Source organism: Microtus oregoni, unplaced genomic scaffold, assembly GCF_018167655.1.
Source record: "Microtus oregoni isolate MIOR12 unplaced genomic scaffold, Mior012 000032F_ref0000030, whole genome shotgun sequence".
Taxonomy (NCBI): domain Eukaryota; kingdom Metazoa; phylum Chordata; class Mammalia; order Rodentia; family Cricetidae; genus Microtus; species Microtus oregoni.
In genome coordinates, this window is record NW_024543091.1 from 22,148,947 (window position 1) to 22,176,669 (window position 27,723).

The following is a 27,723-nucleotide window of genomic DNA, read 5'->3' on the forward strand; positions in this document are numbered from 1 at the left end:
TATAAAAGAATGCGACACATCTTTACATCATTAAAACAAATGTTTTATGGCATAAGCAAATGTAACACATCTTTTTGTTTGTTTGTTTTTGAGACAGGGTTTCTCAGTAGCTATGGAGCCAGTCCTGGAACTCACTTTGTAGACCAGGCTGACCTTGAACTCACAGAGATCCACCTGCCTCCACCTCCAGAGTGCTGGGATTAAGGCAAGTCCCACAACTGCCTGGCAAATGTAACACATCTTAAAATAATATTCTATAATAGACAACTCATTATATGTTTGCTGAGGAATGTGGGGATCAACCCCAGGGCCTCAGTGCTTTGCTACTAAACTGTATCTTCAGAACATGTCTTCTTTTCCTTTTCTTTCCTTTCCTTTTCCCTTCCTTCCTTCCTTCCTTCCTTCCTTCTTTTCTTTTCTTTTTTTGAGCCATGATCCTGCTATATGTAGTCCAGGATAACTTTGAACTCTAGATCTTCTTGTCCCAGCTTTCTGAGTGCTGGATTATAGGCCTGGGAATCTCTTGCTGTTCCGATGGTCTTTGACTCCAAGAATCTAGCCCATGTTTTCTCTGTAGCTCCTGAGCAGGCTTCCTGTTGTGCCCAAGACAATTGGCTGTGTTCACAGGCAGCCAGTGGATGGGTCTCCTTACTTTCTTGCCATTCTAGTTTTTCAGAATTATTGTCTCTTTTCTTTTCTTTCCTTTCCTTTCCTTTCCTTTCCTTTCTTTCTTTTCTTCTTCTTCTTCCTTTTTTTTTTAAAGATAGTATCTCTTGTAGCCCAGGCTAGCTACAAACTATGTAGCTGAGGATGACTGTAAACTTCTCTGATCCTATTGTTCACCTCTCAAGTGATGTGACTACATGTATGAGCCTCCATGCCTGGCTTCCTGGGGTTATTGAAAAGTGCAATTTCCATCTTACCTGCAGTTCTACCCACCCTGGTATACTTTCTTAAAGCCAGTCCGACTTTGTTCTGTTTTTCAAGATAGAGTTGTGGTAGTGCAGGCCTAAGGGTTCAGCCTATGTGCTGTTCTTCTTTAAGGAATGTGTGGTCTTAGAGTATTATAGCCACTCAGCAAATATTAGGCAGGTGTACTGAAGTGGCCAGGGAAGGGAAACCTGAGGGAGTCAATGAAGGCAGCAGAGAGCAGAAGGAGGGGTATCCCATGTGACTTGCTGCGTTGTCTAGTGGTCGCCGGCACCTGGGCAAAGATCTATGTCCTGGCTCAGGGATGGTGCAGCCACCTCGGGGACAGTTCCTGCAGTTCTGCCTGTCCTCTGCCCTGTTGCATTTGGGACTGCTAAAGGACAGTCGTCTCTGTCTTCATTTTCTGTCCCTGGTTGGAAGGCTTTTAGATTAGAGCTGTTTTTGAGATAATTCAGCATCTACCCTGTAATTCTCTCACTCATCTCTCTCTCCCCCATCCTCCGACTCTGTCTTTGTACTGGAACTTGAGCCCAGGGCATCGTGCATACCGGCATATTCTCATGGACTCCAAATTCCAATCCTGCAGCCTGCCTCAACCCAGTCAGGGTGGTACACACACTTGATTTTTTTTCTGCTCAGGATTTAGAATCAAAGTAAATGTGAAAGTTAAATCTCATCTATGTGCCTCCTGGGGCTTTCTTTGTTCCTTTTTCTTCTAACTTCTTCTTTTCTCCTTCTTCTTCCTCCTCCTCCTTCTTTTTCCCCTGTTATTTTACTGGGTATTCTTCAGACTGTATTATGGTAGTAAAAATAGTCCCAAACAGACCACAAGTAAGCTTATAGAACTCAGGTTTGCCCTTGGGATGGCTTATCCATCTGTCGAATTGCTCTGTCCTCATGCTTCTATACTCCCAAGGTCCCATAGCCAGTTGTGAGCTGCTCTGTGAGTGCTGGGAATTGAACCCTGCTCCTCTGGAAGAGCAGTCAGTGCTCTTAACCACTGAGCCATCTCTCCAGCTACATTCAAAGCAATGTAACAAGATAATTTTTGGGTGGCTTTGCTCTGCTCAAATTCACAAAACTCCACATTTCTTTTCTTTGAAGCTCAGGGACATGGTGCCAAAGGAGACAACGTCTATGAATTTCACCTGGAGTTCTTTGACCTCGTGAAGCCAGAGGTTTGTTCTCTGCTTTCTCATAGCCTTTCCATTTAGGAAGTGCATACTAGCTGTTAAGTGAGAGAAAGGGCAGGGTCTGAGGATAATGAACAAAGGGGAGTGAGTGATACTGTTGTGTTTGGAACGAGCTCTGGTGTTAGCTGCAGAGGAATGGGAAGGCTGGGGGCCTGAGCCGCATGTGCTTTTGGCCATTATTTGTCATGTGAACTTCCATTTTGCTCACGTGTTAGATGAAGGCTCAGGTGAAATCTCTAGATCCCTCCCAGTTCTGGTGTTCTCTTCTTTTAGTGATGGCCGGGGAGAGTAGGGCGACAGATGGTTGAAGCCCTCCCTGTAAGGTTCTCATGAGACTCAGTCACTCTGGCAGTAAGGATCGTAGTGAGCAGAGAGGACAAAGGTAGCTGGTCTTGAAAGAAAATGCTGGGAGTGTAAAAGCAGTTTCCTTCTTTTAGCCTTGGGAGGCTGATGATTCATATTTCTTGCTTGGGCACTTGAGTTACTGCATCCTCTTGTGCAGACGCTTGTTCTGAGAGCGCTCAGATAGCCCTGGCTAGGGCCTGAGCACATGTCATGGGCTGCCATGGAGATAGAGTGAGAAGCTAGAACAGAATCAGAGAAAGACTTCGCTGTTCTTTGCAACTGCCCTTGCCTAGGATATTCCCCGTTGTCTGTCATGCCTTGCAGAAGCAGAGAAGCTTCTCTGGAGCCACTCCAGCATGGTGCAGTCAGTGCATGGAAGGGAGTTCTGACACTCTCACTTTCCCTCCTAGCCGGTGCACAAGCTGACCCAGAGGCAGGTGAACATCACAGTCCAGAAGAAGGTGAGCCGGTGGTGGGAGAGGCTCACGAAGCAGGAGAAGCGCCCACTGTTTTTGGCCCCTGACTTTGATCGCTGGCTGGATGAATCCGATGCAGAAATGGAACTGAGAGCCAAGGTGAGTAAGATTGCTAAACCATCATTACTGAAGATGGAAATCATGGGGGTTGATAGGATGGGGACACATTACACACTGGCTGGGAGGCCTGGTGACAGGATTGTAGGGTACCCACCATGGAAGTGTGGGAAGCTGCTTCACTCGGAGTTCCTGTGGTATTTGCTTGAGGGTCAGGTCAAAGTGATGGTTTCTGTCGGAGCACTGCTGGCCAAGGCCGTGCTTATCTGGGTCCTCTCCCCGCTCTTCGCGGTATTTTTTGGAAGGAAGTCGCTATGTGGATCGCACTTTCAGAGTGGGGAGATAGGTTTCCGTATCATTTGTTTGAAAATTCTCTACATGAGAAATTCTCCTGTTCTTTCCTGTTTCTTTATTCGGTCATTTCCATTATTTTATGTCTAGGATTATAATCTAACACTGTTCTCGTTGATCAACTCATTCCCGCTGTGGGTATTGGAGGCTCTTTCACGGTGGCCACTCATTCATTTCCCGGCCACTCAGACCCATTTCTAGCTAGCTCTTAGATCTAAATCAACCCATTTATATTATTTTATATTTTACCAAGAGGTTTACCGTTACTGGTGCACAAGCTTCTTTTTCTTCCAGCAGCTACATGGTGTCTCTCTGACTCTGCCTTCTCTCTCTCTACATCTCTGTTTGGATTTTCCTCCTGGATTTACTCTGCTAAGCCATTGGCCGAAAGCAGCTTCTTTATTAACCAGTGGCAATAAATCATGTTAAAAGCATACAGAGGGGCTTCACCATTGTAGGGTATTATTTTTCTCTAATCTACCCCAGGTGTAGTTTATATATCCTTTGCTTCAGTCCTAGAATAACCATTTCTTTAAGGAGCTGTTGTTTTTTTTTCTTTCCATTTCCCTTATGTGTATTGGTACTTTGTCTGTTTGTAGATCTCTATCTACAGAGTCCAGAAGAGGACATTGGATTCTTTGGAACTGGAGTTGCAAATTTTTTTTTTTTTTTTTTTTTATTTTTGAGACAGGGTTTCACTGTCCTGGAACTAGCTCTTGTAGACCAGGCTGGCCTTGAATTCACAGAGATCCGCCTGCCTCTGCCTCCCAAGTGCTGGGATTAAAGGTGTGCGCCACCACCGCCCAGCTGCAAATGGTTTTGAGTCACTGTGTGGATGGTGGAACTCTAACCCAGGCCCTCTGGAAGAGCAGCCAGTTCTCTTAACCACTGAGCTATCTCTGTTTTATTTTTGGAGGGTGATATTAGCAGCCCGATCAGCTGACAGTGAGGAAATACAGGTGTACATGCTCACGCATACATATACTTAGACATGCAACTTTGTGTCTGTTTATGTATTAAGCTAAACATAAGTTTACGCTGAACCTGGACATGGACATGAGCTTAGCTTCTGGGGAAAAAAATACACCTTATACTAGAAGTGTTGCTCTTGAAGAGGATCTGAGTTCTGTTCCCAGCCCCCACATTAGATGGTTTACAATACCCCTCTAACTCCAGTTCCAGGGGATCTGGTGGCCTCCTCTGGCACCTGTACTTACATGGATATACACACACACCTAATTAAAACATAAGTAAATAAAATCTTAAAAAAATGAAATGGCACTTCCTGCCTTCAGCTGCTGTTCTTTGTTGCTCTAACAAGTCTCCAAAGGGTGTCCTTTACAGCTGTAAGAGTAAAGATTGTCCCAGGCAGTCGTCAGAAACTAGTTGATTAGCCATTAGTTGAGTAAGTATCTATGCTCAAATCCAAAGCTGTGATCTGGGACAATCTCCTCAGCAGAGCATGGAACACAAGAGAAGGAGGTGGCCTGAGGGGTCCGATCTCTTTCCCCACACCTGGCCTTTTGTAAGCATACAGGAATTTTAACTTGTATTCTTGGAAAATTTCTGTCTACATCCTAGGAGGAAGAACGGCTAAATAAACTCAGACTAGAAAGCGAAGGCTCCCCTGAAAGTAAGTGGCTCCCAGTTAACCTGTGATGGAGTTGGGGTGGTGGCAGGGCAGGAGAGGGGGAAATTCACACTGAGGAGTGCTTGGGTGAGTCTGGGTTAGTTTTTCCGATATGTACACACAACAAAGCCTTACCTCTAAAGATGCTTCCTTTCTGTTTAGGACTAGCCTTGTCTGAGTAAACCAAGGCTAATGTAGCAGACAAGAACCTCTGTCTCCTGGGCGGACTAGGGGCAGACGGCACCCAAACCTGCAGCCTGGTGTCTCCTCTCTCTTAAGTGTGAAGGGCTGTGCTGTAGATGCCTGTGGTTATCAGCTCTCGAAATGCAAAGTGTTTGCATGTGTGTCTGTGTATCACGTGCATGTGGGGTACTCTAGGACGCCAGAAGAAGGTATTGTCTCCCCCGAAACTGGAGTTACAGCCAGTTGTGAGCTGGGAACCAAACCAGGGTCCTCTGCAATAGCAGCAAGTACTCTTGGCCACTGAGCTGGCTCTCTAGCCCCTATTCAGAGTTATTATTGTCATTAGTATTGTCGTTGTTATTATTTTTGAGATAAGGTCTCACTTTATAATTCTGGCTGGCCTGGAATTCAATTTGTAGACCAGGCTGGCCTTGAACTTATAGAGATCTGCCTACCTCTGCTTCCCGAGTGCTGGGATTAAAGACATATGCCTATTCTGCCCAGCTATTCAGAATCTTAGGAAAAAATTTCATTTTATGTAGCCAAATGTTTTTTAGAAAGAAGATCTGTAAGTGAATATATAATGTATTTGGTGATGGTGCAGCAGCTGCCGAGAAAGCAGCGGAGCAGCTCTAGGTGTGGGCACTGTCCTCCAGAACCGGGACTCTGATAGCAGGCTCATACTGGGCTATGGAAAATTGCTTGTGAACAACAGAACGAGATGAGATCAAACCTTTGCAAAGGCATTATTTAGCATGCCATAAGTAGGGAAGGAGACAGCTTTAGAGAAGTGGTTTCCAAATTGTGTTCTCTGGTACCTCAAGGGTTTCCAGTAATGCTTGGAGGGGTAGGTCGGTCAAGAAGCTCTACTTTAGTTTACATGATCTTGTGTTTTATACATTAAGGTTCTGAGTGTATGTGTTTCATGTATGTGTTGTGCGTTTCAAATGAGTTTTAAAGAAGATTTGAGTGGCCACTAATTTAGAAAAATAGTCTTCAAAGAATAAAAACACAGTCTCTAAAGAGACTTAGTGAGGGCAAAGAGCACTGTAAGAAGCCACCTTGATGAAGATGCTCACTCTGCAAGAACCTGTATCTAATCTTGGGACCCACATGAAGGAGGAAGGAGAAAACTGACTGCACAGAGTTGTCCTCTGACCTCCACAGTTGAGCCGTGGCACATGTGCTTGCCCGCTAGTAATGACAACAACAGTTTTTTGTTTTGTTTTGTTTTTTGTTCATTTGTTTTAATTTTTGAGACAAGATCTCACAAAATAGCTTTTGGCTGGCCCGGAACTTACTATATATACATAGACCAGGCTGGCCTCAAACTCAGAGCTATCCTCCTGCCTCTGCCTCCAAAGTGCTGGGCACCAACACGACTGACCCAAATAATAAAGTTGTTTTTATAAAGGCCACCTTTGATAGTTATATTAATTTCTTTTTAGTGTTTTAAACTTTAGATGTAGTAAAAAAAATCTTAAAATTCATGAATTTTAGGATGCTAGACAAGGTTTTAGCTGTTTTTTCAAAATTCAGTTTCCTGATGATAACGTTCTTTATGTTTGGGAAAGAAGTATACATTTTTGTTTTATGAAGAAAAGAAGTTTGATTAAGTGTGTTTGGTCTGGTACTTTTTGGCCCTGTAGAATGACTCTTTTGTTTGCTCACACTGTCAAACGTGTGGTGTGGCCATTAGCCAAGTGTTGATGAGAATGTCGATGTCACAACTGGCGTGGAGCAGCAAAAGCTGAATGCCCCACCCCCTCTCTGCCACACCTTTCCCAACCCTGGCTCTGTTGACATCTTCCTGCCTCTGGCTGTCTAAGAGGCACAGTTCAGATCCTGTTGTAGCCACAGAGACCTTCCCGCTGCCTCTTTCCCCGCCGAATTTCTTTTTTTTTTCACCTATAAATATTCAGAAGATGTTCTTTGAAAATTTGTGGCTGTTCAACCAATTATAAGCTCTTAGCAGCCTTTATGTTCTCACTCTCTTCGTGTCCCCATGAGGCTCGCAGCCTTTATGTTCTCACTCTCTTCGTGTCCCCACGAGGCTCTCTCTGGTGTCTGGCTCACTGTGTTCAGCCAGGACCAAATCTCAGAATTATTAGTTTTCAAATATTGTTTCGATTAGAGAACTAGTTTGGTCTGCACAATTGTAACACAAAAACAAAACTCCTAAAACTCCAGAGAAGAGAAACCTGTAGATTATGTTAACTAGAGCAAGAACTGAAGGGAACTCTGTTTCCCTACATTCGTTGCCAGGTGGTACCTTTCCCCTGAGCTGGCCAAGTCTATGAAAGGAGGCAGGTTAACACACAGGTTGGCAGGCAAAGTTCAACATATTCGCTTTATGGGAGAGGGAGCCCAGGCTAGGAAGACATGGGCCAGATAATTGTGTGGGAGCTTAGAACCACCCAGGTGGAAGCCAGGGTTGGAGTCCAGAGCGTCTCTCTGGGACTGTACTGAGTAGCTCACTGCCCTACTTCGCTTTTCAGCTTTTACAAGCTTGAAGAAAGGGTACCTGTTCATGTACAACCTCGTGCAGCTTCTGGGCTTCTCCTGGATCTTTGTCAACCTGACGGTGCGCTTCTGTATTTTGGGAAAAGGTGAGTATGAACTTTCTGAGTAGCTCTCTTTGCCTTTGACACGAACAGTCACCCTGCTCTTCCTGCCCTTCCCCGTGTGTCCACAGCACTCATTTCAGTTCCTGGTGAGACAGGCTGATGGGAGCAGCCCGAGAGATTTCACTTCTGCAGATGTGTGTGATGGAGAAGAGCTACAGGCGAAGTTTCTTCAGATGTGACACACATGGCATTAAGTTACTCCCCTCGTGTCTTCATCAGTGAGGAACTTCTGTGGAGTATTCACTAGTGTGACGTTGTGAAGCATATGGGAAGAGTTAGCAATAGCATGGGACAACACTCATGAGAGGCTAAAATTAATGTAGAAATTGTTCTTTTCTTATTTGAGAGAAAGAAACCAAACCAGCTTGCAAACCAGTACAGTCAAAAAGGTCAGAATGCAGTTTTCCACTAGCTTGAATGTGGGCGATCTAAAGGTCGAGTTTCTTTTGTAAAGTAGGTGTGGGGAGAATATAACCGTAATAGAAAATGTACGCTGTTTGAGAAGAAAATGAACTCTTGTAGAGCATCCTCCTGTTTGGCCCTGAATTGTCCACCTGCGGTTTGTGGCAGTCAGGCTGTTTAGTGGGGGATTTTGTTGAAAGAGGAGGAACTGTGAGTTGTTTTCCCAGCCCCAGCAGTGGGCTTTGCACACCCAGTGGCAGGCTAGGAAAGCCATGCGCCCGAGAGCTTACAGCTGCCTCTGTGTGATCACGTGAGAGAACAAAGAAGTCTCAGGCGCAGTTCCTCTCCGGTCTCTCTTATTAGCGTGACTTTATCAGAAGCCACATGGAAGGAAAACAGGGACCTTCAGATACATAAATGCTTGCCTCGTTCAACCTAAGATGGTGGGTGAATTCTGAGTGTTCTTGATAAGGCTGCTGGTTACGGGGCTGGCAAGATGGCTCAGAAGGTAAGGGTGCTTGCTGCCAAGCCTGAAAATCTAGCTCCACTATCCACATGGTCGGAGGAGAGAACCAACCTCAGGAATTGTCTTCTGACAACCATATGCATGCCATGGCATGTGTGCAGCAGTTTACGTATGCTAAATGTCATAAGGAGGATTTCATTTGTTTGTTTTGAGACAAGGTTTCTCTCTGTAGCCCTGGCTGTCCTGGAACTCACTTTGTAGATAAGGCTGGCCTCGAACTCAGAGATTTATAATGGTACTTTATACTGCCAGCCCACAAATAACGACATGAAAACTTATTATTAATTATGAAATTCCTAACTAGCTCTTATAACTTAAATTTACCTGACTTTATTTTCTCTCTCTCTCTCTCTCTTTTTTTTGGGGGGGGGGAGTTCAACACAGGCTTTCTCTGTGTAGCTTTGGAGCCTGTCCTGAAACTTGCTCTGTAGACCAGGCTGGCCTCAAACTCACAGAGATCCCCTTGCCTCTGCCTCCCGAGTGCTGGGATTAAAGGCGTGCACCCCCACAGTCTGACTTAATTAGCCTGTTTTTATTTTTATTTATTTATTTATTTTGGTTTTTCGAGACAGGGTTTCTCTGTGGCTTTGGAGCCTGTCCTGGAACTAGCTCTGTAGACCAGGCTGGTTTCGAACTCACAGAGATCCGCCTGCCTCTGCCTCCCAAGTGCTAGGATTAAAGGCGTGCGCCACCACCGCCCTGCTAGCCTGTTTTTATTAATCTGTGTTCTTCACATGGCTTGGTTACTTCTACTCTGTACTACTGTATGTGTGTTATCCTGGCGTCTTGGTGATGTAATCTGTGTACCTACATTTCTCCTCCTCTTTCTCCTCAGAAATCCTGCCTGTCCTCTCCTGCCTAGCTAGGATTGGCCATTTAAATCTTTATTACACCAGTCACAGCAATATATATTCACACAATATACAAATACCCACAGCAGAGATCTGCCTGCCTCTGCCTCCTGAGTGATGGGACTAAAGGTGTGGGCCACCACTGCCTCCTGTCATAAGGAGTCTGAAGACAGCTGGCCATAGGGCGATTCGGTGCAAAAGCTCTCAAGTTGTCAAGTGTGGTGGAAAGGCCTGGTGGCTCATTGATGATCAATCCTCAACTATTATTTACTTTTCTATGGACCCTCTTAACTGAGAATTTAGATTACAGATACATGAATAATGATTGTATCTGCTAGTGGATTTCCTTTTTGTTTTTGTTTTTTAAGCAAGGTTTCTCTGTGTATCCCTGTCTGCCCTGGAACTACTCACTCCATAGACTATGCTGGCCTCAAACTCAGAGATCCGCCTGCCTCTGTCTCCTGAGTGCTGGGAGTAAAGGTGTACACCACCATTACCTTGCTCTTTCTTTTCTTTTTTGTTGTTGGGGTTTGGTTTTGGTTTTATTGGGAGCATTTGGAGATGTTTGTTGCTGCTGCAGTGATTTAAGGGTGCTATTTGTATTTAGTAGGAAGGGCTAGGATTGCCCCTCTTTCTACAATGTACAGTACAGAGAAGGTCCTGCCTAGGATGTCAGTGGTACTTGACTGAGAAGTGCTGCAAGGAAGAATGCAGAAGCAGCATGCTCAGGCGGGGTTTGTGTGAGGACTGCAGGAGCAGCATGCTCAGGCGGGGTTTGTGTGAGGACTGCAGGAGCAGCATGCTCAGGCGGGGTTTGTGTGAGGACTGCAGGAGCAGCATGCTCAGGCGGGGTTTGTGTGAGGACTGCAGGAGCAGCATGCTCAGGCGGGGTTTGTGTGAGGACTGCAGGAGCAGCATGCTCAGGCGGGGTTTGTGTGAGGACTGCAGGAGCAGCATGCTCAGGCAGGGTTTGTGTGAGGACTGCAGGAGCAGCATGCTCAGGCGGGGTTTGTGTGAGGACTGCAGGAGCAGCATGCTCAGGCGGGGTTTGTGTGAGGACTGCAGGAGCAGCATGCTCAGGCGGGGTTTGTGTGAGGACTGCAGGAGCAGCATGCTCAGGTGGGGTTGATGTGAAGACAGGCCTCTCAGAAAGCGCTGCTCATGTGTCAGCCTCATGCGAGCACTAGTGGACATTTTGAAACTTTATCAAATAATTTACTCAAATGTTCTGTACTCTTAGATAATTGGACCATTTATGGAGTAATACACTTAGGAATGTTTCAGAGGACAACCTTGTATTAATAAGGTCTTTAAAACCATTATTTCTTTTTGGTTAGAATGGATTCTCGGAATTTTAAGAATTAGTAGCCCTAAAGCTACAAACACAGTTAAAACTTTTGAAACCTAATTTTAAGGATTTTATTTTTAGGGGCTGGAGAAATAGTTCAGTGGCTAAGAACACTGACTGTTCTTCCAAGAGGACCTGGGTTTGATTCCCAACAGCTCACAACTGTCTGTAAGTTCAGTTCCAGGTGATCGATCAGATGCCCTCTTCTGGTCGCCTATGGTACCAAGTATATAAATGATGCACAGGAATACATGCAGACCAAACTACCAAATACATTAAAAAATGGTAGCAATAATAATAATAATAATAACTAACTTTGAAAGATTTTATTTTTAAAAATGTGTGTGCACATGCAAGTATGTATATGTGCAAATGAATGTAGGTGCCCTTGGACTCCAGGAAGGAGTTGTGAGCTTCCCTATGTGGTGCAGGGTACCAAACTCAGGTCCTCTATAAGAGCAATATGTGCTTCTAACTGCTATTGCTAATTGCAATAGCCTTCCTGAAACCTAATTTTAGGCAGTACTTTTACCTTTGCACCTATGTGTAATTGAATTTTTCATTGCCCATATAATATAGATGATAGAGATTTAGCTTTAAATTAGAACAGGCAGTGATCTGAAGAGTTACCACTTTGTCTTGTACATCGATTTCTTTTTTCACTAAATAGTAACAGAATGAAAGCTAGTTGGGCCTTTATTTATTTATTTATTTATTTATTTTTAAACCAGGAGAAGAGGACACAGGATCTTTGTGTTCACTTTCTTGAGATAAAGGAAGCTCACTCTTCTGGGAGTCCTGAAGACTGTCCTGGCTTAGGCTAGAAGCATGAACCTGACTCCATGTCTGTTTTCTCTTCCAAGTTCTTTCCCTGTAAGGCTTGGTCTAGTCTGAGAACTGCCTCTGCTAGAACTCCAGGTGGACTGACCGGTCATGTGTGCTTGTGCCCTAGAGTACTTCTACGACACGTTCCACACCGTGGCTGACATGATGTATTTCTGCCAGATGCTGGCACTAGTGGAAACCCTCAATGCCGCGATTGGTGTCACGAGCTCCCCTGTGCTGCCTTCTCTTATCCAGGTATCGAAGAGTTGAATGTGGGAGTAAGGAACGAAAGAGTTTAATGTGTATCCAGTAGATAGGTCATAATTTGTCATGTTTCAGTTACTACTTTCTTCTTCTTCTTCTTTTTCTTCTTCTTCTTCTTCTTCTTCTTTTTTTTTTTTTTTTTGGTTTTATTTTTGTTTTTTGAGACAGGGTTTCTCTGTGTAACTTTGGAGCCTGTCCTGGAACTTGCTCTGTAGACCAGGCTGACCTCACACTCACAGAGATCCACCTGCCTCTACTTTCTGAGTGCTGGGATTAGAGGTGTGCACCACCACTGCCTGGCTGCCGTGTTTCAGTTATTGAATATATTTATTTACATAGAATGGTATAGTTTATTTCAGCATGGAGGGAAATGTAATTTTTTTTAAGTCAGGGTCTCTCTAGTACTGGCTGTCCTAAAATTTGCTCTGTAGACCAGTCTATCCTTGAACTCAGAGATCCTCTTTCCTCTGCCTCCCAAGTGCTGGGACTAAAGCTATACCCTACCATACATGGCCTTAGAGGAAAATTGTAAAGCACTGATGTTTTCCAAAGCACATTTCCCCATTGCTGGCCTGTTTCGTTGTTTATCACACTTTCATGAAATGACAATGTTATGAAGAACTTTAGGGTTGTTTGATTTTCCAGCAGGAGCAGAGAAGCCTATTTCTTGCTTTGAACAAAGAATTCCTGCCCGTTCGCTCTTTCTGCAGTGTTCGTAGGTGGCTTTCGCTGCTAAAACTCAGCATCTGGAAAGGTTTTTTGTTCCCTCCAGTACTTGTTGCCTCAGTCAGTTATTGTCAGGAATGGAGCGCCAAGGTCTTTGATCCTCCTCATCCTGCTCCTTAGCGGTCACATACTGTGCAGAACATTGCCCAACTGCAGAGGCAAACAGTTGGCTCCAGTTGCTGTTCTCATCCCAGTGCTGATTTTATGTGCACTGTGTGCTTGTCTTCTCTCCCAGCCGTGTGTTCCCACAGGGCAATTGCTTGGCAAGAGAGGTATTAGTTAATGTGGCAAACTTTATTACTTGGGGGTTTTTCTGCCCCTAGGAACAGGCTGTCCGTTTAGTTTAAAAAGTAACAGGAGATAGTGTGTGATACAATAATGTAGAATTTGCCAGCTGGAAGGGACAGGCTCAGAATCACCATTTATGTCGGAAGTGTCTTTCATGTAGGACACGTGGGTGTGAGCTTCTGGATCTGGGCATGGCCGTGTGCCCTGACAGGGCTTATTTTGACTTATTTGATGGCTGAATTTGCCACAGCAGGTTGACTGGAGCACTTAACATATATTTCAGGGTTACAGTGCAGAGTGAGGACACAAGGCAACTCAAGTGACAGTTCCTGGATACTGAGCAGGAGTAATAAGAAAGCAGTGGAGACCAAAAGCCTAGGGAGGAGATTCCTTGTTGCTCTTTGAGAAAAGATTAAAGAATCAGGCCCAGTACTTAGCTGAAGTGGTTTGATGGAAAATATTTTCTATATAAAATAATCATGTATCAGTAGACTAAAATATGCTTACTGGCTTTGCAAAAATACCGTAGAGAATTCTTTTTGAGGAAACTCAGCAGATTCAATAGTGGATGAACATGTGGTCTGCTAATGTAGACGGAAGAAGAAAATACCCACTTAGATCAAACGGCTGAGAGACGAAGTGACTGGGCATGCAGAGCTGGGCTGGACACCCATCTGCAGCACCACAGAACTTACAGCCTCGGTTTAAGTATCACAAGGTATAGGGATGTGAAGTAGAGAAGTGAGAGCCGTCCCTCCTAGAGCAGAGGCTCCGGGGAGCAGTCTGTGAAGGTGAAGTAAATAAACCTGCCGCTCTCAGTCTTGTCAGCAAAAACCTTCCGTCTGAAGGATTGGCCCTTCTAGAGGCAGGGGATGTACTGTTTATGAGCTGGCATGGTAGCACAAGCCTGTAACCCCAGCACTTGGGAAATTAAGATGGGAGGTCTGAGTGCAAGGCCAGCCTAGAGTAGCTGGTGAGACCCCAAGTCCTACAGAGGGATCTGTGATAGAAATTACAGAGTAATACATAGAGCACGAATTCTAAAAAGCTAAATGATAGGCATATGGGGGCCAGAGAGATGGTTCAGTAGTCAAGAGCGCTCGCTGCTCTTTCTGAGGACCTGAATTTGGTTTTCAGTACCCATGTCAGGTGGCTCACAACCATCTGCAGCTCTAGCCTTCTGGCTGCCATAGGTATGCACATACAAGTGGCACACACATACACATAAATAAAAATAAATGTTAAAAAATTTCCGTGAAGCCGGGCGATGGTGGCGCATGCCTTTAATCCCAGCACTCAGGAGGCAGAGGCAGGCGGATCTCTGTGAGTTCGAGACCAGCCTGGTCTACAGAGCTAGTTCCAGGACAGGCTCCAAAGCCACAGAGAAACCCTGTCTCGAAAAACCAAAAAAAAAAAAAAAATTTCCGTGAGATAGCATATTATGTGGAACACACGTACAAGCAGTAGACTGTGCAGACAAGCAGTGGAATGATACGCACAGGACAGCATTGTATACAGTACAGCAGTTACTGGATTTGTAGTGCACTGTTTCGTACTGTGGGTTATGCAGGCACCAGTGTTCATTGGCAGTATCCTTTGTATTGTGTTTGTGTGTGTGTGTGCTTTTGATACTGGAGAAACAGTAGTAACTCGATGTTCTAAGGATCTACTAAACATGCTTAGGAAATACAGAGTTGCACAGAGCAGAATTTAGCTAAAGGAATGCTCTTGGTTCTCTTATCAGGAATAGTGTGGTTCTGCCAGCAGGCAGGATGATCTTGGGTAACAGCTGTCTGGTAGCAGCCCTGATGTGTCTGAAGACAACCCTGACAGTTGTCTTTTTACACTGGAAATCTCCCCATTTGTCCAAACAACCAAACCTTGGGATTTCTCTCTCTGTGAAATGTGTTTAATTGCTCAAAGTGTAACTTGGGTCCCTGAAACTATAAGTTGATGGGGGTTTCTGCTTAGGGCTGGATCCGTTTTGTGTGTTAGCCAGAACCAGTTTTGCACTGTTATTAAAGGGTTTTTCCTTTATTAATCTCTAATTGGTGAAGTGATTTCTCATTGGGAAGGCATGTATCACATTAATGTACACATTATTTCTATACACAGAAAAGTACCTATTTATTGACAAAGACTGCGTGGATCATTTTTCCAATACTGTAACAAGGGGCCATGAAATGGCTCAGTGGGTAAAAGCTCCAAGTTCAACATCTCCTGTGGTAAGAGAGGACCAACTCCTGCAAGCACACTCCACTCATTTCACCCTGCCACCCCCAATAAAGCCTTAGCAAAGGCTTTAAAAAGTGGGCATTTGTAGGAACATGCTTGCATATGGGCAGACATGCAGACAGATACAGAAGTAGATGGGCACATAGATACGATATGTAAATTTTCCCTCCTTTGGGTCTTTTTTAACAGTTTCTTGGAAGAAATTTTATTCTATTTATCATCTTCGGCACCATGGAAGAAATGCAAAACAAAGCTGTGGTTTTCTTTGTGTTTTATTCATGGAGTGCAATTGAAATTTTCAGGTGGGTAGAAATACTTGCCCCTCTCTGGAGTGGATGTTGTTGCCTTGACTAGAAGTTTCATTTGGTTTGGGGCTAGCATTATACATGTGAGAATTCTAGCTCCATTAGCGAGCTCTGTGGCTATAGGGAACAGAGAACTGGAGAACAAAACAACCTCAAGGTCTCACCATTGGGTTGCAAAGACCCAAGACCCAACCATGAGGGAAGTACTTGAGAAGGCTGGAGGAGCACAAGGTGGGAGCAGCAGTCCGGGTGGATGTGTTAGTTAGTCGCCTTCCTGAGGCATGGTAAGCTCTTACTCAAGAGTACTCAAGTCTTGAGCTTAGCTTAGCTATTTTTTTCTCTTTGAATTGTCAGTAAAAAAAAAAAAATAACTTTTGAAAAATTAATTCAGTGCCCTGTATAGTGGCACACATCTGTAATTCCAGAACTCCAAAGGCTGAGGCAGGAAGATTGCCATGAATTTGAGGTTAGCCTGATCTATAGACAACAGAAGAATCTGTCCAGTTGTGTTCCTTTTTAGCCACGCCATCCAGTGTCTGCTTCCCCATTGAGTCCTTTGCAGCTAGGCTTCTGCAGATTGCCTCCTCAGCTCTAGATGTGAGTAGTATTAGTTTGAGAGTTCATGGTGCACCGGAAAGAGGCAGTGGTGCTTGGCCCATGTCTCAGCTGTGCCTGGGTCTGTACCCTCAGACATGCTGGATTGATTTTAACATTTTCTATTTGGGAAGAAATGAATTTCTTGTGATGTTTCTTTTTAAAATTTGTTTTTCAGTCAGGGATAGTGTAGCCTTGACTGGCTTTGTTATATAGATTGGGCTGTCCTTGAACTCAGACACCTGCCTGCCTCTACCTCCTCTGTGCTAGGACTAAAGGCGTGCACTGCCATGCCTAGGGTGATGTCTCTTTTAAGGCTGAGCATTTCTGACTCCAGATTAGAAGCTTTTTGTATAATTTAGGATCATCTATTTATCCAGAGGTAGAGTTTGGCATCTCTACCCACTGGGAACATAGATGAGAACAAAGCCAATTGGGTTCTAAGCATCCAGTGTGTAGCTGAACAAAGAGGGTTCCTGGAAGAATACACTGAGCCTGCCAGTGGAGTTGGAGTGGAGCTAACCCACATGCTGCCGGTGGCAAACCCTTTGGTATTTGTGAGTGCTCATCTAGGGTTGAATTCAGAACCGAACTCTGTTCTCCATAGGTACCCCTTCTACATGCTGTCCTGCATCGATGTGGACTGGGACGTGCTCACGTGGCTACGTTACACTATGTGGATTCCCTTATACCCACTGGGATGCTTGTCAGAAGGTATTTTCAGAAACTTTCTGTTTCATAGTGTAGCTCCCAGGGGTGCCGTAGGGGTTAAAAGGCCGTTTTTGCTTCTGCCAGCCTTGGTCTACTTAAGGTGCTGCTAAGACTTTGCAGGGATGTCTTTTGATGGCCTCTTTGCGTACTTCTTGTGCTGTTCCAGAGATGGGGGGCTCATTTCACAAGGCCTGGAGGAGGGTGCTCAGGAGCTGCATGCATGCTCTTTATTGACACGCTACTTAGTATTCCAAAGTGACATCTTATTCCTGATAAGCCCATAGCAGCCCAGTGCGAGGGCTGTTCTCAGCTCTGTTGACAGCTTAGAGGCAGTGTGAGAGGTCGTGGGAGGAGGAAACATCTCCTGAAGCCTCAGGCTGGACCTGAGGCCTGAGCTGCTGGAGGCTGTTGCTTCATACATCTGTTCCATTTGCTTCTCATTATCTGTTTGTTTCCTTCCAGCTGTGGCAGTGATCCAGTCCATTCCAGTATTCAATGAGTCAGGAAGGTTCAGTTTTACTTTGCCATATCCAGTGAAGATGAAAGTTCAATTTTCCCTCTTCCTTCAGGTTTATCTTGTAATGTTATTCTTAGGTAAGTACTAGCTATACGTGCACATTCCTGCCATGTGTTAGATAGGATAGCCAAGCAGTTCCGTTTCCAGCATCCTTGTTGCAGTTCTACTTCTGAAAGAGTGGCGGGGAAGGTTTTCTTCTTGAAAACAGACCGGGTAGGAGTAAGCTGCGTATGGAGATCTTTTCCTTTTGGTCTAAGTAGCTGAACTTAGCTGACTCCTAGTGACTTTCTTGGTCACTAGGAGTCTGTCCAAGATATGGATACTGGGGAAATAGCCCAGGTTATCTCTCGAGGAGTGACTAAGGAACCCTTCTAGAGCAGTAGGAGCAGCTATGCTGCCTCTATTCTGACTAGTTTGAGGGCTGAGGCAGGGCTGCTTAAGCATAAGAATTTTAGCCCAGTCTCAAAAAAAAATTGATATATAAGATGGGCAGTCACACGCATGCCACTAATCCCAGCACTCCAGGGGCAGAGGCAGGCAGATCTTTGTGAGTTTAAGGCCAGCCTAGTCTACAGAGCAAGTTCTAGGACAGGCTCCAAAGCTACAGAGAAACCCTGTTTCGAAAACAAAAACAAACACGTTTCTTTGAGCGGCACATTAATTCCTCATCCACAGGTTAGGAGGTGGAATAATAAGCTGGGCAGTAGTAGCGCACACCTTTAGTCCCAGCACTCAGGAGGCAGAGGCAGGAGGTTCTCTGAGTTTGAGGTTGTGAGTGACTTCTAGGACAGCCAGGGCTACACAGAGAAACCCTGTCTCCTGGAAGAAGAAGAGAAAGAGGTGGACATGCAGCTGTGGCAAGGGAAGGAGGTAGTGATGGCCTCTTAGGTTGTTGGAAAGCTTCCTGCTGGTCACAACTACCTACTTAGTAATTTAGGTTTGTATAAAACATAAATTCTAAATTAATTCATATAAGAACTAATGGGAACAAGAACTAAACCTTAGGGGGCTGGAGAGATGGCTCAGCAGTTAAGAGCACTTGACTGGTCTTAACTCAGAGGGCCTGAGTTCAATTTCCAGCACTATCTGGTGTCTCACAACCATCTATAGTGGGATCTAATGCCCTTTTCTGCATAACGGCATACCTGCAGATAGAACACTCATGTACATTAAATAAATAAATATTTAAAAAGAAACATTTTAAAAACCTTATTTATTTGAAAGGTAACTTAAAGGATTCCTTTTATATGTCTGTTTAGATTCTGTCTGTCTGTTTGTCCATCTATCTATCTATCTATCTATCTACTATCTATTTCTTTTTCTTTTTGGTTTTTCGAGACAGGGTTTCTCTGTAGCTTTGGAGCCTGTCCTGGAACTCCCTTTGTAGACCAGGTTGGACTCGAACTCACAGAGATCCGCCTGCCTCTGCCTCCCAAGTGCTGGGATTAAAGGCATGCGCCACCACCGCCTGGCTCTATCTGCTATCTTAGTTAGGGTTTCTATTGCTGTGAAGACACCATGACCATAACAACTGTTAAAGAGAAAACTTTTAATAGGGGTGGCTTGTTTATAGTTTCAGAGGTTCAGTCCATTGTAGTCATGATGGGGAGCATGGCAGCGTATAGTCAGATGTGGTGCTGGAGTAGCTGAGATGCCTATACCTTGTAGGCAAAAGGAAGTCAGCTGAAAGTTACACTGAGGGAAGCTTGAGCAAGAGAGACCTCAAAGCCCACCTCCACAGTGACACACTTCCTCCAACAAGGTCATACCCACTCCAACAAAGCCACACCTTCAAATAGTGCTCCTCCCTATGAGATTGTAGGGGCCAATTACATTCAAACTACCACACCTGCTACATTTGGTTTAGTGGACTTAAGTAAGCATAGCTGTCTACCTTGCTGGTAACAGCAGGTTCAGCCATTAGCAGCTGAAAAGCAAGTATTTTTTAAAATCAATTTCTGAGAGCCAGCGAGTGGCCTAGGAGGTGCTTTTGGTTTCAGGTCTCATAGACTTTGAGTCAGAGGCCTGCTGGGGCTGTAACTCGTGTAGATTAGACCTCATATGCGGGATCATTAGTTACCCTCTCCATGTGGCTGCTCCTGAATGTCTTTACTGAGTGAGAAGAGGGACAGCCAGAGCCATAGCACCTTCTGTAACCTAATAGCAGAAATGCATGCCATTATCCAGATTGGCAAGGTATGAAATACTGGAGGAGAGGGGTCATAATAACCATCTTAGGCTGCCACTCTGAATGGCAAGAACAGTACCCGTACCTCTGTCACTTAGTGTGGGAGACCTAACTCCCTTGGGATTCCCCAGGATCTAGTAAAGACGTTGGAGTCCTGTGTGGCGGCTCACATTTATAACCACAGCAGCAGGGAGACTAAGGCTAGTCTGGGCAATAGAGTAAGGCCATCTCCAAGAAAGGATAGGACTATTTTCATATGCACCAACTCTGTTATCTTTCCTTTGTGTTACTGTTGTTGAATTTGCAAGGTGTGCATCCTTCTTCAGAATGAAGAAAATCCAAAGTCCAACTTCAGGTCTTAACCAGGTAGTGCATATTCGTAGGTCAAGGAATTTTCTATACACCATTTTCTCACAGTAAGTCTGTGGAGTGTTTTTACCCCTGTTGTACAAATGAGGGAACTGAAGTGAGGCTAAGCTTCAGAACTTACTGGCCAAGTAGAATTGGAACTTGACTCTGAAATCCTGTTTCCTCACTACTGTGTTGTTTGTCTAGACTGCTGCTTACTAAATGTGTTCTTGAATAGCCTCGCAGGTTTTCATTTGGGCATTTCAATAAACGCATAAGGAGAAAAACAAACAAAAAATTTTTGAACTTAATCATTTATGTAAGGGTATAAACTGTATTGTTGATTGTATCAATATTAAAATGCCTCAAAAAATGAGAAAGGCAGTCAGATGATCAGATTATAGGAGATAAAGTATGATAAAAAGTAAAATCTAAGTTGTCCACTATACAGGACTTATCCTTGTCTAAACCTGCACAGCAGAGCATGAGGAGACAGCGCAGTGCAGTACCGCTGGTGGGACCTTAAGATGTATCTATCAATACAGTTAGTGCTGTGAGGTACGGGAAACAAACCACAGAACCTCCACTTCCAGTCGCAAAGACATCTAATCAGTGTTTTCTTTTTTTGCAGGGTTATATATTAATTTTCGTCACCTTTATAAACAGCGCAGGCGGCGGTATGGACAAAGAAAGAAAAAACTCCACTAAAGAGAAATTTGGTAGCTTTGTGCCGGTTTGAGCTGAATCTATGATTCTTACCATTTTACTTTCTTGTACTGATGTAAAAGTTATTATTTTTTAAGTAAGGCTATCTCCTTTCCCCAGTAACATTCCTGAACTTACTGTATTTTATCTTAGTATTGTACTTGCATGACATGGATTTCTGGTATCTTAACAACAGGTTCGTGCTTCTGTATTTAATGACAGTTAGACTGCCCTACACCTTTTCATTCATGTCAGTCTGCTCTTTCCTACAGGTACTATCTTATCTTTACAGTTAGGACAGGACTACATTTCCCCATTGAAAATGATCAGAAGTGACCCAAGCAGGACCTAATATGTATTATACCCAAAGGGTTACTTGTGTAGGGGGTAAACTGACTTTTTGAAAATCAGGTAAATTTGGTCATTGATTAAACATTTTTGAGCCAGAGTAGGGCTGGAGAACACTTTCGTATTCGATGTCTTTTGCTTAAAGACTTTCATTACTACAGTACTTAGCAGCATGGGCATCGAAGAGGCAGAGTGATTTAAAGAAAGCCATCAGAACCTGGGAACATCATGATATTTTTCATTCCTAGTTAAATCAGAACTGTCTGCAACACTGGAGAAAGAGGGAGCATTACTTGCAAAACACTGATATTATAAGTTCCAAATGTGAATGAATGGCTGCAGGGGTCAGAAGGAAACAGAGATTTGGGTGCTAGACAGCTGTTCTAATGGGAGCCTGTGGCAAATACTAAAATAGGCCAGACACACCTACAAGCTGTCCTGGGCTGTGCACACAGTCAGCCTACAACTTTTTTGGACTAGCTCATTTTCTTGTGTATTTCTCTGAGTGATCAGTGAGACTACCTTTTTGAACTTCAGACTCCTGTCTTGTTTTTATTTTTTAAAACCTGTGCGCAGTGGGAACTTGAGCTGGGAAATCACCAGGATTCCTGCAGGAAACCCCCCAAAAGGGGAACTGAATAAAACCTAGACCTTAGGGTTGGCCATTGTACAAGATGTTGTCAGTCTCACTACCACATTCCATGTAAACTAGTTATGAGGTAACACTAGAAATGAGCTAGGGGTGGCAGCACCCAGGTCTGCCACTCTCAGCTGTGTTGTCTCAGTGAGCCCAAGGCATTAAGCTGGATTAGCATTAAGCTGGCTGGTCTGACAACCTCATCTCACTGAAGAGCAGTTTCCAGGTTTGCAGCTTCTGCCAGTGCTTGTTGGTAGTGGCTTCTGGCGTTTCTTCCACTGGTGGTGGGACTGACCAGGCAGGTCAGCTTTGCAGCCAACTGTGCTGCATCCTTGTGCAAAATCCCATGTTCTAGTTGCTGTTAGCATCCCCTTTGTTGCTGTCTGAGAAAGTGAAAGATTGTGTATTTCTATTAAAACATTTACAGTCAAAATCCTAATAATTTGTGTTTAAAGATTATTTAGACTAACGGTTTCAAACGGGTAAAGTCTTTGCTTAGGCAAACATTGCCTAGTACTTCACACTAAACCATAAGCGGTGACACAGCCTTTGGAACCCCGACTTCTATCAGTGTTCTCTGAACCACACTGGCCAGGACCTGGCTGAGGTGCAAATCTTGATCATTGTCAGAAGCTAGGAAGTTAATATAGAACCCAAGAAATGTCAGGACTTTAGGAATATGACATTTTGGAAGCTGAATTATATTCAAGGGATAAGACAGAGCAAAACAATGTGTTTCTAAATGAAATCATTTTATAGAAAATCAAATATTTAATTTTCATTTAAAAACATGAACAGGAGTGATTTTACACACATGTGGTTACTGTCTAAAGATTTGTACCTCAGATACACCAGAAGCACCTGAGCACTGCCACTGTATCTTAACAAGTTCTAAGAAAAATTTTAAAACTTGGTGGCATCAGGTTTGTACTTAGACAAGTTTTAGACATCTGGATTGCTCATTCTAAGCACAGTAGAATTGAGACGTAAACCTGTAAAAAAAAAAAGTTGTTTTTTGGATGCGGGAAGGCCCTTGCTGGGCAGGCTTCCTGAGAGTGGCAGTGGAGCTCTGTCCTCATGTGTCCAAGCTTCTCAGGAGTTGTGCTCAACATGAACCAAAAGCTGTTTCGGACTGAGCCCCACAGAGCTAGTGTGAAAGCCCCAGACAACCACCCTTCGGACCTTTCTCAGACTGCAGTAGAGACATTCAAACTGGCAGTGCTGCTTCTGAGACAGCTCGAGGTCCTTGGATGGCTATTTGGGGCTGAATGGGCTCATTTTCAGACAAAATGAACAGAGAAGGAAAGCTCCAGAGGTTAGCATCACATTCGTTCAGTGCTGCTCCCTGAGAAGTCCGTGTGCAGGGGTGTGATGTTGTGGTCATATGCAGCATACTCAGAGGTGCCGGTGCTGGCCAGCTTGAGCTGCTGGGCAGCGTGGGTGAGCTGGAATGCGGCATCTGGGTGGGCTGTGTCAGGCAGCAGGGTGCACTCCCTCTCCAGCATGTCAGCCACACCTTTGAGCAGGTCCAGGAAACCAAAGGCTAAGGCAGCTTTTCGCAACCTGTTCAGCTCCTGAAACAATTTCCAAGCACTCTGCTTTAAAGTCAGTTCTTTTTGACCTCAACTTAGGAAGCATTTCTTTAAATAAGAACCAGGGACAGCAGTGTGAGGCGTAACTGGCAAGTGGTGTCTGCAGTGTGCTCAGCAGTAGTTGGTCAGCCAGCTGATCACCATTAATGTGCACTTATGCCAAACCCAGGAAGCGCCTTTCACACAGCATCCACGCTAACTAGTTTCTGTCCCCTAATGAGGCATGGGAAAGGCTTGCTCCAAGTCTTGGCCTTGTAGCCTGGTGCCTCTCTAATACAGACTTGGAGTGTGAGTGACAGTGAACACATTTGGGGACAGACCAGAAAAACACAAAGCACCCCATTAGCCACTAGGGCGAGTTGTGGGCAAGCTGAGGAGCCACTCTGGTCTCAGGCCTTGTTTTCCTAGGAAGGAGACCCCATCCTCATCTACTTGAAGACACGAAGCAGCCAGTCGCAGGGGCCCTTTCAGTTTCTCAGACATGGTGCTGGTTATACTGTATTAGGGAAGATGAATGATCACCTCAATACCAAGTGTATTGAACTGGACACAAGTAGGACATACAGACTGCAGAAGCTGTGCAGAGGACAAGAGCCTGGATGAATCACAGCGTTGGGAGGTCTGACTGGCTGAAAGCTTTCCTATTGAACTTGATTAAAACTGTATTTTGTCCAATGTCCCCAGATGGTTAGTAACTAGGTTTAAAGGCAGTAAGGTGATACTTAGACAAGGTAGGTGTGATGTCTGAGAGCTGCTCACCTGAGGCTACAGGAGTACCTCACCGTAATCACATGGTGCACACTCATAATTCTACCCCCACACTCTAACTACCATGATTTTTCTACTACAGTTTTGACAGTCTCACCTTATAGAATGTTTGTGTTTTTTCAGGGAGCTTCCTTGCATTTCTTAAGATCTTCTGTACATCTGTCTATGAGGCATAAAAATAATTCAATGTTAGAATTCTGTGGCTTTAAAGAAAAAAAAGGGGGGCTGGAGAGATGGCTCAGTGGTTAAGAGCGCACTGCCTGCTCGTCTAAAGGTCCTGAGTTCAATTCCCAGCAACCACATGGTGGCTCACAACCATCTGTAATGAGATCTGGTGCCTTCTTCTGGCCTGTAGGTATGCATGTAGACAGAATACTATATATACAATAAATAAATAAATCTTAAAAAAAAAAAAGAAAACCAATCCAGTAACTTATAAGAACAGACTGTCAACATGAAGAGTCCTTCTAAGGTGATATTAGTATTCTGCTCAACAATAGCAAAAACACCTTCCTCCTTTAAAAGGCTTGATGATATTAAATTAATCGTCTCATAGAAATAGACCCAGTGCACCTACAAATCTATGGACAGAACATTGATGGGGAAAGAATAACTGTTGTTGAAAACTGAATAAGTGCAAAAAAAAAAAAGTTGAACCTTCAGTTCACAGGACATTACAAAAAAGGATCAGCTCAAAATGGGGCTGGAGACATGGTTCAATGGTTAAGCGCACAGGAGTTTCCTGTCTGGAACTAGGTGGTGCCAATGACCACCTAGCAGTATACACTGCTGAACCTGTACATCTTTACATGGATGAAACGGTAAATTTAATGTGTACGTTACTAAAATAAGAAAACAAACAAGAATCCAGGGCTAAAATAGTGATTCAGTCAAAGTAGCTCTGAGCCTCCTGGCCAGGAAGTACTGGGGTCAGGGATAGACAAGGAAGGAACAGAGACGAGGCTACAGCCCCCTTAGTCAAGGCAGGATTGCTTTAGCCTCTAGGAAAAGGTCTCAAGGAGCCAATGCAGTCAACAGAAGCACTTCGTCAGCTGGAATGCCTCTTCTCAGTGCACTGAGCTTAGAGAAACCTTTTTTTTTTTTTTCTTTTTTCAAGACAAGGTTTTTCTATGTAGCTCTGGAGCCTATCTTGGAACTAGCTCTTGTGGACCAGGCTGGCTTTGAACTCACAGAGATCCACCTGCCTCTGCCTCCCAAGTGCTGAGATTAAAGGTGTGTGCCACCACTGCCCGGCTAAGGTGCCCAAAGGAAAAGGGAGTTTTCCAAGTGGCTGTTAAAATAGAAACAAGTGGCTGTGTCAGTGGAAGGAGAATGGTCCTCAAGTGCCTTGACTGAATGCGCCATGCTTAGGTAACAATTCTAACTCCTTACGGAACTGATTTGCGAATTATAATGTTACGTGGCTGGAGCCCCTAGGAGGGCAGCACCATTAAGGGGACAGTGGAACCCTGGCTTTTCTCTCGTCTGTTCTGCCTCTTGGCTACAAGATAAGCAAGTCTGCTCCTCTATCAGTTTCTGCCATGATGATATCACAGGGCCAAAGCTCTGGAGACGCCCAAACAAACCTTTTCTGTTTATAAACTGAACACACACACTCTGGCTTGGATTTTACTGTAGGGATAGAAGAAATAACCAGAAGATGTAGGCCTTTTTGAACACTGTGTGGAACTTACCCTTGAGAAGCTCTACCCACACTTGGGTCTGTCTGACATTTTGTAACTCTTTAGAGAAGTCCACACTAACAATATGCTCTTAGGCCTGTCTTTCCTCTACACACACCCCATTCTTGTAACCCTCAGGCCTATACCAAAATTATTAAACCTTAACTCTGCTTCATTAAAAACAAACAAACATAACGGCCAGGTGTGGTAGTGAAGGCCTTTAATCCCAGCACTCAGGAGGCGGGGGGGGGGGGGGATCTTTATGAGTTTGAGGCCAGCCTGGTCTACATAGCCAGTTCAGGACAGCTAAGGCTGCAGTGGAGTAAGACCCCATCTTACCCTACAGCTTAGCACGTCAAGACTTTTAAACTCAAGTCCAGTGTTGGCCCATGAGTCCCCACCCCTAAGCAAAGATCTACAGCAACTGATCATCATTTGGTGAGGGAGACTCAGTTTTCCTAAGGGACATGGCTCCTGGTAGGTTACTCATGCTTTGTGCATGGCTCTACACCCATGTGTGACGTGGGCAGCACTAATTGGATTTGCTAGGTTATTTTTTAAAAAATTAAAAAAATGAATTTAGGAAGAGGGTATGTTGGGGAGGACCTGGGAGAAGTTGGAAGGTAAAGGGGTGGATGTGATCAAAATACACTGTACTGATGTGCAAAATTCCCAAGAAATATTTCTAAAAATCCAGTGCTGGGAAACTAGGTGTGATGGGTTTGTCTGTAATCCCAGCACTTAGGAAGTGGATGCAGGAGGATGAGGCATTCAAGGCCAGCCTGGACTGTATGAGACTGCCTCAAAAATACAAAATAAATATCCAATGCTGGGAACACTTCTCTGGAAATGGTTCCATGCGTCCTGTTAATAGACAGGAAAAACTGTACAAGGCATTTGTTGTTTTTGACCATGATAGCAGGAAGCCCAGAACCAAAGTTCTCAAATACAATTACAATTTTTGTTATTGCTCTAAACTTTTAAAGAAATGATTTTGTTATTTATGTGTCTCACTGTAGGCCATCTCATATCCTTTTGGGAAATAAGGACAGGCATTAGAAGTAAATGAATCACATAGCATCAAAGGAGAGAAAAATCAAATGCTTTCACTGCCCCCAGCAGAAAGCAATGTGAACACTGTCATTACCTGCAGGCCGCTGGGTTTGATCCAGACAGTCACATTCTGGGCATAACTGCGTTTGTTTTTGGGCTGCAGGGGGAATGGACTCTTGTTGTCGTCCTCCCCATAAGGGTTTTCTTTAGCATCTTAAAGAAAAAGACAATTTTGAAAATGACACCTGGAGAACACAATTATAGTTCCAATTAGGCAATTAGCTTTTTGAACCACCCATCATTATTCAAGAAATTGCATTAACTCCAGACAGGCTAGAGAACCTGTTCTCAATAGGCAGGTCACTGAATAGGAGAGCTAACAATCAGAGGAGACCTAGCTAAATGAAAACCAGCTTAATGTCCTTAAAGAAATCAGCTTCATAATAGCTTTATACATAAAGGCCAAAGGGGCAAAATAAGCACACAGAGTTGTAGAGTTTAGCCCAGAACACTTCACTCAAACTTCCCATGGTTCGAGAAACATGTAAACCTGTGCTAACACCACAGCCACCAGTCACTCACTGAACTTGACCTAGACCTCAATTTCATATGTTCCTTAATTTTAAATTTAGATGTCTATGTGGTTAGTGGCTATGGAGCGACACAATATATAGTCGAGGCAGATAAAGCCGGAGTTGTAGTGTAAGACCTTGTTTCAAAACACTAACACACACAGAGAAATTCTGACAGTCAAATTCTTTAAAGCCACTGCAGTTTTGTAGTATGCAGATCAATGCTTCCTGAGTCAACAAACCACTACACATTTACAGAACACACACCTAGAGGCTTCCTTTGCCTTTTGTTACCATGGTTTGGGCTGGACAGAGCAGGAGATCTTTCCTACCAGTTCTGGAAGCTGAAGTCCTTTGCCCAAATACTCATGTTGAAAATTGGAATTAGACCAATTTGTCACACTGAGCCCAATCCCCCCCGCCCCAAAACACACACAAGGTTTCTC

The 27,723-nt window shown here is 44.2% G+C and overlaps 2 protein-coding genes across 6 annotated transcripts in view; one reads left to right on the top strand and one right to left on the bottom strand.

Annotated features, from left to right (window-relative positions):
* Hacd3 (3-hydroxyacyl-CoA dehydratase 3) overlaps positions 1-22,049 on the top strand; it is a 36,694-nt gene extending 14,645 nt beyond the window's left edge. Inside the window, exons 3-11 of the mRNA XM_041679561.1 lie at positions 2,035-2,108; positions 2,879-3,043; positions 4,934-4,985; positions 7,664-7,774; positions 11,872-11,999; positions 15,447-15,559; positions 16,764-16,870; positions 17,330-17,461; positions 20,552-22,049. Of these exons, the coding sequence (XP_041535495.1) occupies positions 2,035-2,108; positions 2,879-3,043; positions 4,934-4,985; positions 7,664-7,774; positions 11,872-11,999; positions 15,447-15,559; positions 16,764-16,870; positions 17,330-17,461; positions 20,552-20,628 (959 nt within the window). The 3' untranslated portion in view covers positions 20,629-22,049. The remainder of the gene's footprint in view (positions 1-2,034; positions 2,109-2,878; positions 3,044-4,933; positions 4,986-7,663; positions 7,775-11,871; positions 12,000-15,446; positions 15,560-16,763; positions 16,871-17,329; positions 17,462-20,551) is intronic.
* A 261-nt stretch (positions 22,050-22,310) lies between these two features.
* The window catches only part of Ints14 (integrator complex subunit 14), a 29,746-nt gene continuing 24,333 nt past the window's right edge, over positions 22,311-27,723 (bottom strand). For all 5 annotated transcript variants that reach the window (XM_041679900.1, XM_041679904.1, XM_041679902.1 and 2 more), the window contains 3 exons: positions 26,800-26,918; positions 24,068-24,133; positions 22,311-23,184 (listed from right to left, as the gene is read on the bottom strand). In XM_041679900.1, the coding sequence (XP_041535834.1) occupies positions 22,933-23,184; positions 24,068-24,133; positions 26,800-26,918 (437 nt within the window). In that variant the 3' untranslated portion in view covers positions 22,311-22,932. The remainder of the gene's footprint in view (positions 23,185-24,067; positions 24,134-26,799; positions 26,919-27,723) is intronic.